This window comes from Monopterus albus, unplaced genomic scaffold (assembly GCF_001952655.1).
Source record: "Monopterus albus unplaced genomic scaffold, M_albus_1.0 scaffold64.1, whole genome shotgun sequence".
Lineage (NCBI taxonomy): Eukaryota > Metazoa > Chordata > Actinopteri > Synbranchiformes > Synbranchidae > Monopterus > Monopterus albus.
The window spans coordinates 1,005,204-1,017,946 of NW_018127944.1; the positions used below are offsets into that span (position 1 = coordinate 1,005,204).

At 41.7% G+C, this 12,743-nt stretch overlaps 1 protein-coding gene across 1 annotated transcript in view; it reads right to left on the reverse strand.

The window, feature by feature from the left end:
- atrn (attractin) overlaps positions 1-12,743 on the reverse strand; it is a 129,741-nt gene that overhangs the window by 102,569 nt on the left and 14,429 nt on the right. Inside the window, exons 5-10 of the mRNA XM_020604154.1 lie at positions 8,995-9,191; positions 6,074-6,242; positions 4,100-4,190; positions 2,015-2,264; positions 1,205-1,388; positions 719-873 (exon numbers count right to left, since the gene is read on the reverse strand). Coding sequence (XP_020459810.1) covers positions 719-873; positions 1,205-1,388; positions 2,015-2,264; positions 4,100-4,190; positions 6,074-6,242; positions 8,995-9,191 — 1,046 coding nt within the window. The remainder of the gene's footprint in view (positions 1-718; positions 874-1,204; positions 1,389-2,014; positions 2,265-4,099; positions 4,191-6,073; positions 6,243-8,994; positions 9,192-12,743) is intronic.

The following is a 12,743-nucleotide window of genomic DNA, read 5'->3' on the forward strand; positions in this document are numbered from 1 at the left end:
AACAATTTTACTCTCATCAGTCCACAAAATGTTCCTCCATTTCTCTTTAGGCCAGTTGATGTGTTCTTTGGCAAATTGTAACCTCTTCTGCACGTGCCTTTTTTTTAACAGAGGGACTTTGCGGGGGATTCTTGAAAATAGATTAGCTTCACACAGACGTCTTCTAACTGTCACAGTACTTACAGGTGACTCCAGACTGTCTTTGATCATCCTGGAGCTGATCATTGGATGGGGCGCTGGGTCTTGTTTGCTTTCTGATCCTCTACTGCACCTACTGGTAACTTGTTTGCCATGTAGCAATAAAAAATATACTAAAAACCTGGATTATTCTGCTTAGTCACATTGTACTGCTATTATTTTGAACAATACTGTACATATAACAAACTAGTATGAGAGAGAGCAAATTCACTACATAGCTGGAAAATTAAACACCACATTTATTATGAGCCTTTTGTATGAAAGTGGGCCGTGGTCTACCGCTCGTGTACATCGAGCTGCGACATTTGACCTTCTGCTGCTCAAGTGGAGCTGCTCGGCATCCAACAACAAAACACTGCAGTTGTACCGAGCAGCTCCCAGGTGTGTGTCTGTGTGCAACTGTATGAATGCAAAGTAGCTCAGCGCAGGAACAAATATGATGCATGCTCAGCAGAATTTAAACTGGGAAAACAGACAGCAGGGGCAGGTGTGTGTGTGTGTGTGTGTGTGTGTTACTGACCCAGACTATAGGCCAGGAAGTCGGAGGAGAAGCACTTGGCGCCATGACTCATAGATGTGTCATTGTGTGTATTTCCTCCAAACACCAGCATTGTCCCACTCACTATTACCGCCGTATGGAGGTAACGGAAGAAGCCGCTGTCTTTCAGAATGGTCCTGCACAAACACACAGAGGTGTCTGTCAGATGTTAATCAGCTGTTATTATCAAACAAGGAATGTGGCTGCTTAAAGTCAGGTTTCATCTGTTCCAATAACCCCCCCTCATTAGATTTTGTTTACGTCAAAGCTTCACTAATTGTCCTCTGTCCTCAGAGTACAGCCACCTCATACTTCCCCAAGTTTCAGTGCTTACTACATCACATACAGATAAGTGAAACATAAATAGACAACAATCCTTTCCCACACTTCCACAGCACGTTGCAGTGTTAAAGTAACCTGTATAACATTCTTGAAGCATGTTACTTTACACCAAACAGAAAACCTCACCATCTCCTCTTGTCCACGTGAAACTTGTACAGGTCTCCAGCCAGGCCATACTTGTTGGCACTGAAGGCTTTGTAGCCTCCGTGGATGTAGATGGATCTGGTGCTGAGATCAAAAACACTGCTGTGGCCATAGCCACCCTGAACCAGTGCACCATCTGTAGACACCAGGCTCCATGAGTTCGAGTCTGGAGGCACAAACATCTTTCACTGAGCAACAGTGTATAACAACATAAAATACCAGCAAGAAACTGTTAGGCTAAACAAGGTCTCACTGTGTTTTTGTAATTGGGTTTTCGCTCCCAACAGGGAACACGGTGGAGGTCATTACTGCAGAGCTTAACTCGGTTTATACCGTGTTTAATTAGTCAAAGAAAGTTAAGCCAGGGTAAGTTTTTGTTGCATTGGTCCCACTGTGCATCTCATGCAGCAAAGTAGCATCAGAGTGCCATCAGATTTTAGTGGTGATCATTCAGGAAATGAGAAAAACCAAATCGCTTTATGAAGAAACAGGAGATGCACTGCTGCAAGTTAATTCAGCCTATTTTCAGAGACAGATTGGTTTTTAAAAGACAGTGAGACATCTTAATGAAATCTGGTTGCCTGATTAGATGAACACCAGAGTCCCAAAACATGTTAGCTTCATTTTAATGGCCAGTGTTAATTTTCTATTGCTATAAACTCACACATTAGGCATTTACACCCAGGGCCAAGGTCGTCAGTTCAAGCAAAGGACCAGCTAAACATCAGGTGCATTGCTCAAAGACACAAGTCAGGTGAATGCACTGATCCTGTGACAGTCGGTACAACTTACGGATGTTGTACTCTTGCACCTGGCTGATGTAACCATACGAAGGGCAGTGTCCAAACAGAACCAGCATGACAGGATTGCCCCCATCCAGGATGGGAGGCACAATGTGGGCTGAATGCCCCACCACAGCATACTGCTCGTTGGCCCGGGGGTTCAGGAGGACCCAGGTCTGATTGTGGATATGGAAAACCCAAAGCTGACTGGACACGTTTCCTGTGGAGTCAATCTTTCCTCCGTACATGTAGATCTTCCCCTGGTAGAAACAGGAACATACAGAGCAGAATCGGGTCGTAAATACACAGACCCCCCCCTTCCAAAATTTAAAAACTGTGATATCTACAGTACACATGTTAAATAAAATGGCCAGACTTTTACATTTTGTGAATATGGAGAACATATAAATGCTAAGCTTCAGTTTGGTAACCTTTCTAAAATATAATGCTTTAGAAATACAAAAATTAAAAGGGTGATCTGCCAGTTTATAAAAAGACATGTGGACCAGTTTTCATATAGAACTTATTACTACCATCACAGACTGGCAATGCCATACTCTGGATATTTAGTTAACTCTTTTGGATTATTTTGTCTTTTATTCTTAGCTGTGTGTGTAGAGAGAGAGAGACATCCTTGTATGATAACACATATATAATGTATTTTCTCAAACTTTATATATAAATAAAGTTTGAGAAAACACATTAAGGCAAACAGTAATATGCCTCAGAATCCACTAAACATAATCAGTTAGGGGACAATGTTAAAGAGTATGCACATATGTATATAAGAAGTACTCAATTAAATCCTGATCACACAATCACTTAAACTCACATGATGAAAGGAAAGAAAGGTTTTCCAACTGAGATGAAGAAAATGTTGAAAGAATCACAGTTTGTTCACAGGCACAAAAAAGATGCACCTTGTTCCTCGTTAGACTGAACCAAAGCCAGGCACAGTTTCACTATGATAACCATGACCCATCATTCTAATGAAACCTAATAATGAAAGGAAAACGCATCAAAAACCACTAAGAACTGTCGAAGAAACATTCGAATCCTCCAGTACTAATAACCTTCCAGCTGTCCTTGAGTTCTGAATAAAAACACCAGTTATTATTCCCTGGACCTCGTTTCCTACAGAACAACTGAGCTGAAGACTGTCTGGAGGTCAGACAGAAGAACGGCCCCATGACATTAAGAGCCTGACATTTTGGGTTCTTGAGCTCATACTAAAAGTAAACATGGGTAAAATTTACTCATGTACTTCAAAATATACAGTATGCGCATGGAATTGCAAACAGTACTGAACAAGGAAGCTCTATGAGGTTATCCACAGGCAGTAGATTTGAACAAAAGATTTGTTCAGGTTTGGACTTAAAAATTTGGTAATTGTGGTTTATTTTCTGAAAAGGAGAAATCTATTTTATGTTAGTAATACTGATGCAATATACTGCAATTCTACCTTAAACAGATCAGCTGTATTTCACAAATACTTCAACTGTTCATTTCAAGGTCAAACAGCTTCAGCTGGTGATAATCAGTCAGGGTTCCATGGTTTCCAGACATGCATTTGTTTTGTATCAACACGGATTTGATTTCAGATTTGTCTTGCAAGCCCACATCGACTTACAAGGCACATTCATATGCTGTGATGCAATTTATGCATTACAAACATTCTGCAGCTCAAACCACACAGCAGACAGACTGCGTCTTCCTCTGAACCCTCCTCTTTCTAATTTATTATTCCATCAGTGGCTCCTAACAGTTTTTCTGGCTGAGATGAAACTGCTTCACCACTTCACTGCGGCATATCAAAACCCAGAGATTTATAAATTAGTTCCAGACAACAAACAGACACAACTGAAAGCATACAGTAAATAAAAGCATGGGGAGTTTATAATGTTTCTGCTAGTGCCTCCATTAAATTTTGCTGTCATCTGTTCTTTCTCTTCTCAAGTCATGTTCATATTACACGGAGGTTGAAATGGCAGAAACAATAGGTGTGTGCAAACTTGCCCTGTAATACAGTATAGAGTTGTATTGTGTTGTCTTCATGTGCATCCTAAGTCTTAGTCTTTCTCCTCCCTTCACATACCTCATGCAGTGCCAGCGAGTGGCCATATCGTGGTGTGACAGTGTTGACGGACAGGTCAAGGGTCATCCAGCTCTTGCTGCTGAGGTTATACCTACAGAATCAGAGCAGACAGAGCATGACAGAAACACTTCAAGAAAAAATTCTGTTCACTTGCATAAAAGCTTATGATTATCTCCTGATTACCTCTGTGTTCGTACATTTATACGTCTAAGTGAATAAACAAAGAGTCTCACAATCACTTGACTAGTGAGTGTTTAAGTTCCTGCATCTTCAAATGCATTATATCAATACATGTCTATTTAGGATTTCACATATAAAGTGTGATGAGACAGTAAACCCACTTCAGCCTGCCAAAGATAACTCCTGACTGTGAACGTGAGCGAGGCGTAGGGAACAGTTTCAGAGGACTAGGCTGGTCTTTGTACCTTAAATCTGTGATGAGGTTTGGAACATGGATCAGAGTTCTCAGAGCCAAAATGTGCACACAAAGCTCACACCACAGGTAGGAAAACTAAAATTAAAACCTAAAATAGAGATCAACATTGGATATTAAACAGCAGTGGGAAAGCTCTCCAGACACCCATTCAGTGTGGAACATCTCACATAACTGGAAATGTGAGTGTTGTTAGTTTAATTTATTGACATTGTCCCACATGATTAAACAGCTAAAAGGGAATCATTAAGGTTTTTGGAAATACACTTGCTGGTGTTGTTAGTGAGAGTTATACGAGAAGGTCGACGTCACTCCTATATCATCTGTTAAATATAAAGATGGAACCAGCACCCAGTTAGCTTAGTTTAGTGCAAGGACTGTAAATGGGGACAATGCTGGTGTCCCAACAACCTTACAGCAATGACAGGAATCCATGAAATCAAACCTTGGCCAAGAACTAATCCAGACCATATCCCACCATCTAATCAAAAAGAGTCATTTAGATTTTGTATGGATTATTCAATTAACATATTACCGGTAGATGCCGGCAGATGAATTTCCTTCTGGCTCAACTAGGATAGCTGTCTGCCCATGTCTTAATTTAAAGCTAAGCTAACGGGCTAACTCATGTATCTTCCATAATGCTGAACTCTCTCATTCATTCTTTTTGCCACATAGAGCTGCACATATGGGATGTTGGGTGGTGCAACTTTAATATTTTATATGGGTTATCCTTATCTTCCTGTAAAGCTACTAACTGCCTCCACAGCCGTACCTAAGTGTTTTGTGTGTTTATAGTGCCACATAACAAAGTCTTTGGTGTGTCAGTATACAACACATGCCTCAATCAAGGCTCCAAAGTCTAATTTCCTCTTTAAACCTACCCCTGAAGTACTTATTGTATCAAAAAGCCAAGTCGAATGGTCTTCACATATTGCAGGGAGCCACTGCTCTCAACATGCTTGTCACACTGCAGCTACATCAGGAGCAAGATGAATCTTTACAGGAGGGGGTTTATGTTATTGCCCAATCCAGCTATGTCAAGGTGACCAGCAGGAGTGGTAAAAATTTGGCAGAATGTTCCTTTATTACAGTCTTGGGCAATACACCCCGAGCAGAAATAAAAAGTCCTTGGTCTGCCAGCACCCCATAAAACCAAAACATGAGCCTAGGGAATAAGTGTGATCTTCCTGGGTGGAGTTCAGGGTGAGGAGCACCAGTCTATCCTGTAATTTTATGCTTTTAATTACATCCTTCGCTCTGTGGCCAACACACAGCTGTTCTTTTTGTTTTTGTTGATTTTCAACAAACAGGAAGTTTTGTGGCGTCTTACTGCCAACACTGACGGGCAAGTACTACTTTAGCACTCAGTATAACTGGCTAAAAATTATTTTAATGTTTTCAACAGAGACTGCGTGTGTTAAAAACCCATTCGCTCCAGTTGCATAGCAACAGCAGGACTCCTGTCTCACAGTTCTTTTGGATGAGAGCAACAGCCAAATGACTAAAAAGTGCAGATGCTCACAGTGGAGAGTACTTACGCTTTGACCATGTGATAGTCAGAGGTGTTGAAGACATAGCCTCCGATGACCCACATGACCCCCTGGTCCACCACTGCCTTGTGGGAAGCTCTGGCCAGCTCGGGCTCGGTATACTCATGCCGGATCCAAAAGGAGGAGTTGGCTGGCACCATGACAGAACAGTCTGGACCTGAGGAGGAAAGAAAGCCACAGAGCCAGGGCCCCGCAAGAAACTAAATGACTTGGGGATTAGTTTTTGCACTTATGATAAATAAGCCTCAGCCCTTTAGTGGAACAGAAGAACAGACCACCTTTACAGAGACAAATGCCACCACACTGATTCAGCTGTAAGAGCCTGTGAAAATGTGATCATGAAACTTTAAGTTCCTGCAGCCAAGTAGAGAAAACAAAAAACAGGGGCCATCTACTCCGTGACTGTGTGGGTGAAAAAAAAGTGAATCCGTCATTGATTTCATCTCTTGAATTATGAGCAAGATGTGAAAGAAATGGCAGAGAGGTTAAAGAAGCATTTCCTTCAGATAATAGACTGATTAAGAAGGTGTGGAGTACTTTAGCATTAGAATGCAGATCATATTGCTTTTGAAATAAAAGCTAATCAGCTATGGAGTGAAAATTTGATAAGCTATAGAGGCTTTAAATAGTGAGATTTACACATTCTTTGATCATTTCTTTAACGCAAATTTAGTGGAATGGCTGTTTAAAGTCACATGGCTCCAGGTCAAAGCTGCCTTCCCCTGTTGCTGGACAAGAACAATAACACCAGCATAAACCGGAATTACTCCTGAATGAAGGGAAAAGATTGTGAAAAGTCATTTGGCAAACAACTGCCAGGTCAGAAATAGAAACATCGGCCTTATCCTGTCAATGTTTTGAATCACACAGGTTATGCTGGGGTTTCAGGACAGTTTGCTGATCCTGCTCCTCTACAGTTTGCCCTTCAAACCAGCCAAGAGACACAGAAAAAAACCTGCCTGGAATATAATATTTACCACTGAATTAGTGCCAACACTCGCATCATATAGCAGAACCAGGAGGTAAATCAACAATGCAGATGTGCCCGTGTGACAGAACAATCAAGGCCACTGTACCCATTCTCCTTTGTTTTGTTCAGTGGAAAAAGATCCCTCTTAAACCGGACTCATGCCTCGCTGAGCAAACAAAATTACCTTTGCACCTTGGTGTCTCCATAAATAAAACACATGCAGCCTTAGCCTGTTTTAAAGATGTAATTTGTTGAAGGCTAGACATCTGTGAAAGAGCGATTAAATGCAAGCCTGGCTTGACTAAACAGGCATCTGTCTATGCATTCGCACTGGTTGGTGTAGAAAATGAGTTCATTTGAAAGTTGGCAGTACAGACTACAAGTGTACTAAGCGTGCTATTCCTTAGCAAAAACACCATGACAGGGTAATAAAGGCTAAAGAAAATGCCAGCCTGTTTCCCAACTCCCTCAGCTTTGGTAATTAGATTGTGAGCACACTGAGCTGGTGATATAACTGCAGTTAAATTAAGCCGTTATCTCGGCTTATGTAGAGCGGCGCAGTGGAGCTGTTTAAGAACTAATAGAGCGGTTAGAAGGCCCATATGGTCTGATTCAAAAAGGATGCAGTAATGTCAAATAAAAAGATTCAATATTCACGACGCAACTAAAACAACGAGGAAGCCGATCTACAAAAAAAGTTTATCTGAAGCCTGTCGTGTTTCTGCAGATGGATGCTGGGGTGGAGGCTTAAAACTGAAGAGGCACTGGGTCGAATCACCAGGTAAACAGGTCAAATCTGGATGGATAAAGTCAGTAACACTCTTGAATAGCTGCCAGCTGCTTCACTGGAGCTGCTTAATGCCCAGCTGCAGTGGATGGACATTAACCATTTATTCCAGGGTATGTTTTAAAGAAAGTGGCTGGAAAGCTCTGATCTACTTAATATAATATTGTTGGACACTGATTAAAAAATGCTAAATAAAAAAAAAGTTAAATAAAACTTAGTTGGGTCACAACATGGCATCCATGTCTAAAACGTAGGGTCAAAAAAAAATGTTGAAGCAAATCATTACAGTGCTTTTTGTGAAAATAGTTTTTTGTCCAGTGAAGCACAGTAAACCAGCCACCACTTTGTTTTGTGGAGTCAGCAGGATTTCTTAGTGGTCTGTGACTTGATAGGCGGTTTCACATACAAGCATTAACCCTAGACTTCACAAAAGGACTTTCTCAGCAATATTTTGATAAAATGTTTCTCTTTACATCTGGGATTCACCTTAATTTTGTACAAAATCTACTTGACTGTCAAAAGGCAGGGTTCAGTCATCAACCCTCTCCTTCATTAAAACCTAAAACACACTTCTCTCTCTCTCTGTTATGTTTTTAACTTCGTGAGATGCATCCTACAGCTATTTCAGTGGTTCTAAGGGGGTGGCACACTGGGTATTTAATCAGATTGTTTAACCTGACACTCATACTGTACAGACATTTTGTTTCACTTCATTCATTCTATATAAATTGCAGAACAAGACACCTCAGTGGGGATTCAAAGGTCTGGAACCAGGCTAATTATATGGTCTGTAGTACGTCACGTTTCTCCGTCCGACCAAATCACTTTTTACTTTGTCTGTGATCCAACAGCTTTGTCCTGGTAAAAGCACCACACCTACTCCATAAAATAGCACTGAAAATAAAGAGACATGCTGTGTTTCCATGAAAATCCTGTATTAACAATCTTGGCAGCTAAAACTACAATTTACCCATCCCTGGCAGCACAGCCACTGCTCATTCTGCACAGGCAAGTAAACACATTGCACACACAAGCTTATTTTAGTCACTGAGGAGAGTTTGGCATGCGTGGGCCTGCAGAGAACAACCTGATGACACCGTGGAATGAGACAGTGATGTCACATCCCTGGCAGCCGAGGCAGTGCCAGCTCACCTTGCCATCCCGTCTTGCAGATGCAGGTCTTGCTCTGGCAGTGACCTCGCTCTGGGTAGCTGCAGTTGGCCAGGCAGCAGGGGACATCGCAGGCTTTTCCCTTCCAGTTGGCTTCACACTCGCAGTGCACCGAACCAGTGGAGTTCTCCACACGACACTCGCCATGGCCAGAGCAGTTGTTGGGACATGTGTTCACTCTAGGAGGGAGAAGAGAGGAAGAAAGAAGAAGAAACTAGGATTCAAATTTTTTTTACTGCAATAGAGACTGAATAAAACCTCAGGAACATTTGACAACAGGGTTGTGTCTGCTTTTGTGCAAGGAGTGTTTCAGCTGTCTCCAGTCTTGGAGCTAAGACATGCAACACTGCCCTTCAGACAGCTGAATGTACTGTTATTGGCGTCGTACGTACTCATCAGTGCCTGCCTCAACGCTTTGCTCGGAGAGCTGCCTGCACACAAACAGCACCAAGCTTGAGGCTGAGGTAACTAGCAGACAAAGTCAACACAGGCATTGAAGAGCAGATGCCAAACACCCAGTCTGCAGTGAAACAGCAACGGTGCTGCTCTCCACTGTCATTTCTGTTGTATATTATGCTACTCTCCACTGTCATTTCTGTTGTATATTTATCTCTTCTGTTTGTATTTTGTGCCAACAATCAAACCTCCTCTTCTCAGAGTCACACCCAAGTCAAACAATATGTACATACATGTACCGCTGAAATCAGAGCAACAGTTACATGAAATCTCACATCTGTTGCAGATACACATCTATATGCATTTTTAATTGTGCTGGTGTTAAAGCTCCGGCGTCCAATAATGCAATACACAATGAAAAACTTCTCCGAGATCTTGGAAAACAAATGCTAAGTAATAAATGTTTGGAAAAACATTCTGCTTCCTTCTTCTGATATTTAACTGGCAGTAGCTTTCCAGAGTAACTGTGTGACTGACGTCTACTGGCAGCTCCTTTCCTGTTAAACAAAAGGGAAAGGTACATTGATTTCTACCATACCAACTGCAAGAAAAGCACTGTTTGAACACATTGTATGTAGGGTGGAAGTGAGAACTACAGGTGACATCATAACAGCATTATACCCATTTGCATCACCCAAAGCACAATGGGAACAGCAGTGCTAAGATTGAATAACACTGCAAACTGTGTGCAAGACAAAAAAAATGTTCCAAATGTTTTCTATAACAAGAGCAAACAAGCCAAAGACTAAACTCCATGACAACACATTATCCATCAAAGCAAGAGTCTCGGTGAGATGTTAGTTCTTCCCTCTTGAAGACAAACACGTTTGGGAGCGAGGGAGGCGACATAAAGGACCCTCATCATTCTTTTATGTTCCTTCAGCGGCATAATGTTTTGGCTCCTCCACCTCTCCCAGACACCAAAGACAGGGGCCCGGGGGCTCCTCACTTTCATCCTACTCTGTGTGTCTCAGTCCAATTTCAAGATGTTTGGCATGGACAGACTCCCCTTTGGTTTCAGAACTCTGTTCCCTTTTATGCTGGCCAGCCAAGCAGCTTGCACAAAATAACCACAGTTTGGCTCCTTCTGACTCATTCCTTTTTTTGATAAAGCTTATAGTTAGGCTGCTATAATATTCTGTTCTAAAATTTGTTATTAATATTTTCAATGTAATCGCAGCACAGTGACCAAGAGTAGAAAGGTACTTAGCATGTTGTGTTATGTCTTGCAATATTTCATAGGATCATATCGACCAGTGTGGCTGAACAAGGAAATGACTGACAACCATCTTAGTAACTGCAAGTGAACAGGGTGCCTGGGCCGTCCTGTTGCCCCTGAGCATATTTAACCATACCAGTGGTTTTGGTCAACAGGATGACCTTCATTTGTGCCCATGTAGTGGTGTCTACGTGCATTCTAGAATATGTTTGGTTTGGTGTATCTAGGCTGGGGGTCCTCCCATGAACTCCTCTCCATTTTGTTTTTATGCCACCATTACCTTTGTGTCCTCTCTCTCCCCCTGTACCTTTCTGCAGGTAGCCCTGGATCCGGAGCAGTATGTTTGTGATGTCCAGTCACCGACCACGTGTTTGTTTGTTGTGACCCGATGCTTTCTTTTGTCTCTCCTCTATCCACTCACCCCAACCGGTTGAGGCAGAAGGCCGCCCACCAAGAGCCAGAGTCTGTTGGAGGTTTCGTCTGTTAAAGGGAGTTTTTCCTCCCCACTAACGCCAAGTGCTGCTCAAGGGGGATGTGTTGGGTTTTCCCTATGATACTGTAAGGTCCACACTCTGGACTCTGCCCAGACATGATTGTTGTTGTGAATTGGTGCTATACAAATAAAACTGAATAGTATGTTGAGTTTAGTTTATCCATCTATCTGAGGGTACAGAAAGTTTTATTTAGCTCAAAATAAGACACTATGCAAGAGGGAGATTGTGGTCTAAACCAGGAGGAAACAAAAGGTCAAACTTAACCCTAAAAAGACCTGAAGAATATATAAATATTTATTCTACAATGGCTACTACAGAAAAAAGGGTCAACAGATGGACAGTAAAGTTAATGTGGACACACAGGTCCATTAGCAGATATCGTTTTCCTACTACTAACAAAGCATCAGATTTCCAGTCATTCATCTCAAATTGATTTCCTTGGACTGTGTCACTGACAGAACGCCACCTGACAAGAAAGCAGCCTGATCCATTCCATGCAAGTTTAATTACTTAGTAGGTAGGCAGCCTGGGTGATAAAGTCTGATTTCATCACCCTGACTTGTTTGAGGATTTTCAGTCAGGATTTAGAGTCCATCATAGTACAGAAACCGCATTGGTGAAAGTCACCAATGATCTTCTCCTAGCCTCGGACAAAGGACTTGTCTCCATACTTGTCCTCTTAGATCTCAGTGCTGCTTTTGACACCACTGATCACAGCATCTTACTGCAGAGACTTGAACATGTTATTGGGATTAAAGGAACTGCGCTAAGTTGGTTCAAATCTTATTTATCAGAAAGATTTCAATTTGTTCATGTCAATGACAAATGTTCCACACAAACTGACGTTAGTCACAGCGTTCCACAGGGCTCTGTGTTAGGCCCAATTCTCTTCACTTTATACATGATCCCTTTAGGCAATATTATCAGGAAGCACAACATAAATTTCCATTGCTATGCAGATGATACTCAGTTATATTTATCTATGAAGCCAAATGAATCAGATCAGCTGGTCAAACTTCAAGCATGTCTTAAAGACATAAAGGCCTGGATGACCTGCAACTTCTTACTTCTAAACTCTGACAAAACTGAAGTTATTGTGCTTGGGCCTGAAAACCTTAGAAATCTGCTGTCTAATCATATAGTTACTTTAGATGACATAGCTCTTGCCTCCAGTACTACTGTGAGGAACCTTGGAGTCATCGTTGATCAGAATATGTCCTTTAAATCACACAAAATCCAAGTCTCTAGATCTGCCTTCTTTCACCTGCACAATATTGCAAAAATCAGGAGCATCCTGTCTCAAAGTGATGCTGAAAAACTGGTCCATGCATTTGTTACTTCCAGGCTGGACTACTGTAACTCTTTACTATCAGGATGTCCCAATAATTCCCTAAAAAGCCTCCAGTTAATCCAAAATGCTGCAGCCAGAGTACTGACAGGAACTAGCAAGAGAGATCATATCTCTCCCATATTAGCTTCTCTCCACTGGCTCCCTGTAAAATTCAGAATAGAATTTAAAATCCTTCTCCTAACATACAAAGCCCTTAATAACAAGGCTCCAT